Raw genomic sequence first — 5,645 nt, 5'->3', positions numbered from 1 at the left:
AAGGCCCCAGTCCCCCCTACAGGGATGTCCTGCCTGTACCACTCGTCACGGGTGTTGCCCAGCTCGGCATGGGATGTGCATCTTTCTGCAGCCCCAGGGGGCTGGCGCCACTCTCCAGAGGACTGGCTTCTGGGTTACCTCAGGGCATGGTCTGGGACCGTGCCCTGCCCCACTTTTTTCCTCCCCTTGCATGGTTTTTTTTTTTTTTTGGACACCTGGATATCCAAGTATCTAATTTTGAGCCCATGCTACAAATATGCGCCGTGGTGAACATTTTTTTGTTCGGACCGTGCCTCCTGCAGCGTCTCAAACTGGTTTGGGATGCTGCAAGAGTCATGTCCCTGCTAGTCTGGATGTGCCCTAGCAGTCCTAAATACATAGTCATATTCAAGAAATGGATCCATGCACAATTGGAACTTTAATCACAGAGCCCAGAGTCTTACTGAATTGGAAGCACATTATGGGACATCAAGAAATACAACCATTTTATTAATTTTTCTTCTCTTAAATGAAAAAGAATCAAACTTTTTAGATCAATCAAATCCACCGACGGCACATGGATGGCACCAAAGTCACATGGGCGGAACTTGGTCCCAAGAAAACCAACTGATTTTAGTTTTATATTTCTAAGGAAAGGCAAACCTGTTCCAATTGCTGGGAAGGCAACAGATGTGTATCCTCTCTCTTCACACTCCTGAAGCACTTTAGAGACCTGAGCTTTGATGTCATCACTGGCAACAAGGTGAATAATTTTCTTACACTTCAGATTTCCACCTTGAGTGGTTATAAAGTTATTGTGAGGTTGGGTGGCTGAAAGATGAAACAAAATGAGATGTAAGAAAAAACAATTTATGTAAACTTGTCTGAAATCTCTCCAGTTGCCACCTGCCTGTCCACCCTCTTCGTACATCTTTACCTGGGTTCCCAATGATCTCCTGCAGAAGATTCAAAACTCTTACACCATCACTTTCCAGGACAGTTCACTTTCTTCAGCTGCTTTTTACTACTGACCTACCTCTTTGCTTCTTCCTGAGCCTCTGCCTCTTAGAATCATAGAAAAATAAGGTTGGAAAAATAAGGTTGTGACCTCAGGAGATCACATCTAGTCCAACCTCTGCTCAAAGCAGGACCAGCCCCAACTACATCATCCCAACCAAAGCTCTGTCTAGCTGGGTCTTGAAAGCCTCCAAGGATGGAGATTCCACAACCCCTCTGGGTGACCTGTTCCAGTGCTTCACCACCCTGCTAGTGAGAAAGTTCTTCCTAATATCTAACCTAAACTTTCCTTGTTGCAACTTGAGACCGTTGCTCCTTGTTCTGTCATTTGCCACCACTGAGAACAGTCCAGCACCATGGAGCTCCTCTCCTCTCAGGTTATGTGGACTGATTACACACAGCTTCCACTATTCCCCAATTTCATTTTTCATCCTTTGATGGCTTGTGTCTAAAGTTAGATACAAGTTTCTCTTAGGTAGGAACTTTGGGCACTTACAGAAGTTACCTTTTTTTGCACAATGAAGTCCCTGAAAGCACTCTGCAGTCATAACAAACCTTCATGGCTGCAGAGTGCTTTTAAGATGGCCAATCGCAGGAAAAATTAGCCCTTGTTAAATCAGCTATTAGATGAACACGTTCTGGAGCAGAACACCTTAGGAAACTTGTGTGCAGATTCCCTGCAAGGTCTAATTTTGGGCGATTCTGCCTACATCCTGTGTGCCTTTGTGGGGCTGCCACAGAGAGAAGTAGAACCTCCCTGCGCAGTGGGGGAAGGAAGGCGATGGGGGGCAGGAGGGAAGGCACCCTTGCTGGGGTCTTGGTGGGGAACTGGCCCAGGTCTGCGAGGTCGGGGAGCTTGGATTCCCACCCCCTGCCTCGGCTCCTGGTGCAGCAGCCAGGGCTGTTGTTTGCCAACACGGTAGCGCCAGAAACTGGGGCAGGGGTTGGGGAAACGGACAGAGAGCCGAAACCCCCAATTACTCAGACCTGGGTTGGCTACCCTGCTGGGTCTTGGGGGCAGCTGGCCCTGGCACATAAGGCAGGGGGACTCCGATTCCCCCTGCAGCTCATGGTGTGGCATCCAGGGCAGTTGGCAAGACATTCACACCAGGAGCTGGGGGGGGGGGGGGGGGGGGAAGGTGGGCATAATCTAGACCCTGACACCATGTGGGCATGGCCCAGCTACCCCTGCTTGGATCTTGGCCCACAAGACAAGGGGTAGGATGGGGCGGCTTGGGATTCCCTCCCACCCCATCTCAAACATATTTCCAGCACAGGAGGGAATCCCCAGGAGAGAGAAATAGGCTAGGGGAGGTGGGAAAGCTACCAGCCAGGAAGCTGAGGTTATGGATTAGCACCTTCTTGGGAATCTTTCCTGCAGGCTGGGGAGCTTGCAGAGCATACGATAACACCCTCCTGCATCCTTGCCTCGGCCAGTTCACGCAGGCTTCGAGCCCCCAGCAAACACCTGTTCAGTTTGACTGTGCTGTAACTTTAAGTGTCATGTGTAAAGCATGGAAGTTGCAGCACAATAAGAAGCACCTTCTGACCACTTGTCTAAGCGCCCTTTGTTTCCTGGGACTCCCCCTAGGATGGTGCATCTCCTTTAAGTTCAAAGCAAACACCAACCATTGCGCCGGGCAACAAAAGGTACGATTTAGTCCTTTATGCTTTACCCTGGATTGCAAAATTTTACTGGTACAGGAGGAGAGCGCAAAACAGAGGTCAATTTATACTCCTTTACCTTGATGATGACACCACTTGAAGTGTTTCCTTTGAATAAATCTTAACATATTTGACAGAACTGGGGTCATTTAACTTCCAGCCCCTTGGGCAGGGGGCTGGACCTGATGATCTTGCGAGGTCCCTTCCCACCCTAATGTCTATGAAACCTATGATATGGCATCAATCAATTTAGCAGTTGCAAAAGCATGTACACACACATCCACAGAATGCAGTGCAGCTAGAAATTTCAACCCTGCTGAACACCCCACCTCCCACAGAGCTTGAAATTGTGGGTGATCAACACATTTAAAAAGCAGGTAGTAAGCATATGTTATACCTAGTTGAGCACATTCAGCTTCAACCTCTGATCCAGCACCTTTCAGAATTGCTTTAGAGACACCTTTGAAAATAAAAAGTGGTATTAGTTTGATTAACCAAATGAACAGTAATAGCAGTTTTATTACAACAGGATGGAATACCACATACACCAGGGATGCCCAACCCCGGTGCTGTGTAATCTGGCCTGCAGGGTTCCACATAGGTCCTGTGGGAAGCCCCCCAGGCCATGGCCTTGCACACTAGATGGGGCTTTGGAGGCTGCCCCCACCTGGGCAAGAATGGGCTTTGGCCATGTGGAGGCAACCTAGGGTCCCAGGGTCTGCTCCTGGCATGTTGGGGCAGGGCAGGACCCATGGGCCAATCCAACCCATGGACTGGCCCCACGCCATTGATCTGACCCACAGGGCAAAAAACTACCTGTGAGCAACACTGCAATATGCCATCCAAAGTCTCAGTGCTAGTAATAGTATTGGTCAAGATTTAAAAGAGGACCTTATGGTAGAGTTTAGTTAGTGCTCAAATTTCAGAAAGTGCTATGTATTTAATAGCATTCACTGGGGGCAAACAGAGCTGCTGCTATCTTTATAGATTAAACCAGAATGAACCCAATAAGGCTTCATAAAAATTGAAGACTTATAAAGTTTCATGGAGAAAGATTTATTTGCCGTGGATGTGATACAAAATTATATTCTTGTTGCAGAATTCTATAGGGAATTTTAAATGTGCAAACGATTCTTATTCTGTAATAATGTGTAGGATAAACATTGTTTTCTAAAGTAAAAAAAATAAAAACAAAATGACATTTCTGGTACAATTCCCCCCCCCCCGCCCCAAAATATGAAGAACCAAATGGGGCTCGCTACATTTACAAAAATAAATACTAATAATTACATGCTGAAAATGCTATCTCCCCCCAATACCTTTATGTGTGGAGGTGCACGGTACTGAATTGTGATGTGCAGGAGGTACCCGAGGTAGCTCTGACTGAACTACCTCATTACCAAAAACATTAGGGCCTTGTTAGTGGGGTACTCCATCTCAGTCAATTAATTCTGCCCACTTAATCAGCTTACACAGCTACACTTGATCTTAAACTACAAGAGGCCAGAAAGTCCACACCCAATCTAATTCATTCAGAACTAAGTTGGGTATGTCTGCACAGCACGGCATTTGCCATGTAGCTGTGTCCCCATTAAAGCCATCCCAGTGCATTCATCATTAAAATTCATCACTAACTGGAGTACCTGCTTTGAAGGAAAAGCTTTTATTTGATATGTTTACAATGACATCTGTGTCTTCTTTGGTTATGTCTCCTTGTCCTGCTTGAAATTTAATTGGGCCAATCTGCATTTCATATCTTCCTTTTGCTGAGGTCACAATGGGCCCAAAGAAAACTGCAAGAGTAAAATAAAGGAATTGAAAAGGATGGAAAAGCAATTCAGCAAAGGAGATACTTTCCAGAGGAAAACAGACACCCATCTGTCTGGATGTGCATTTACTACCAAGGCCTTGAAAGTCTGAATTGTAGTCTGTGTCTGTCACACAGATGGAGAGGATTACAAGAATGCCCAGCCCTCCTTGAACAATCAAAGTAATTTCACCCATACTAAGCTTAAGTAACTGTACGGATGGGCAGAGAGATGGAGACAAGATACACCCTCATGCTATGACCGGGTTGCACAGATTCAAGATTTCAGGGATCTATTTTGTAGCTGTGAAGGTCTAAGAAAGGGAGAAACACAAAACTCTTGGTTCAGAGGTATATCTTTTATTAGACCAACTAAAAATAGCAAAAAATCCAAACAAAAAAAATTTTCTTTTCAAGCTTTTGGGCACATGTACCCTTCTTCAGCCTGAGGAGAAATCAAAGATTGTAAAAGTCCTCTCAGGTAGAAAATAAACTTTTGCACAGGGAAGTTGAGGCTGGAAGTATATTCCCTTGGGTATGTGAGAGTCCTTTTGTGAGAATTGCTCTGTGATGTGCAGGTAAGGCTGTCTTCGTCCCTGGAGGTATCAGATGTTAGAGGCAGGCAGGGAGGTGCAGAAATCCTTCTTTCTTGTTTAGCAATCAAGTTTATTTTTCCATATAATTTTTCCTTATCTGCACATGACAGCGCAACTCAAAGCACTTTCACATCTACAGGGGAATAAACTTCCAGCCTCAACTTCCCCTGTGCAAAATGGAGTTTATTTTCTACCTAAGAGGACTTTTACAAACTTTGATTTCTCCTCAGCCTGAAGAAGGGTGCATGTGCCCAAAAGCTTGCAAAGTAAGATTTTTTTTTGCTATTTTTCAGTTGGTCTAATAAAAAGGTATCACCTCTGAACCAAGAGTTGTGTGTTTCACAGATTCAAGATTGCACTTACCATTTCTAATGGGAGATTTCGTATTTTCTACCTAAGAGGACTTTTACAAACTTTGATTTCTCCTCAGCCTGAAGAAGGGTGCATGTGCCCAAAAGCTTGCAAAGTAAGATTTTTTTTTGCTATTTTTCAGTTGGTCTAATAAAAAGGTATCACCTCTGAACCAAGAGTTGTGTGTTTCACAGATTCAAGATTGCACTTACCATTTCTAATGGGAGATT

The 5,645-nt window shown here is 45.1% G+C and overlaps 1 protein-coding gene across 1 annotated transcript in view; it reads right to left on the bottom strand.

Moving 5' to 3' along the window:
- The window catches only part of PARP14 (poly(ADP-ribose) polymerase family member 14), a gene marked incomplete at its 5' end in the record, with an annotated part of 77,376 nt that overhangs the window by 14,138 nt on the left and 57,593 nt on the right, over positions 1 to 5,645 (bottom strand). Inside the window, 3 exons of the mRNA XM_006017906.3 lie at positions 643 to 810; positions 3,059 to 3,121; positions 4,305 to 4,454. Coding sequence (XP_006017968.2) covers positions 643 to 810; positions 3,059 to 3,121; positions 4,305 to 4,454 — 381 coding nt within the window. The remainder of the gene's footprint in view (positions 1 to 642; positions 811 to 3,058; positions 3,122 to 4,304; positions 4,455 to 5,645) is intronic.

The sequence above is a fragment of the Alligator sinensis genome, unplaced genomic scaffold (assembly GCF_000455745.1).
Source record: "Alligator sinensis unplaced genomic scaffold, ASM45574v1 scaffold4_1, whole genome shotgun sequence".
Lineage (NCBI taxonomy): Eukaryota > Metazoa > Chordata > Crocodylia > Alligatoridae > Alligator > Alligator sinensis.
This window is presented reverse-complemented; position numbering and strand designations above follow the sequence as displayed.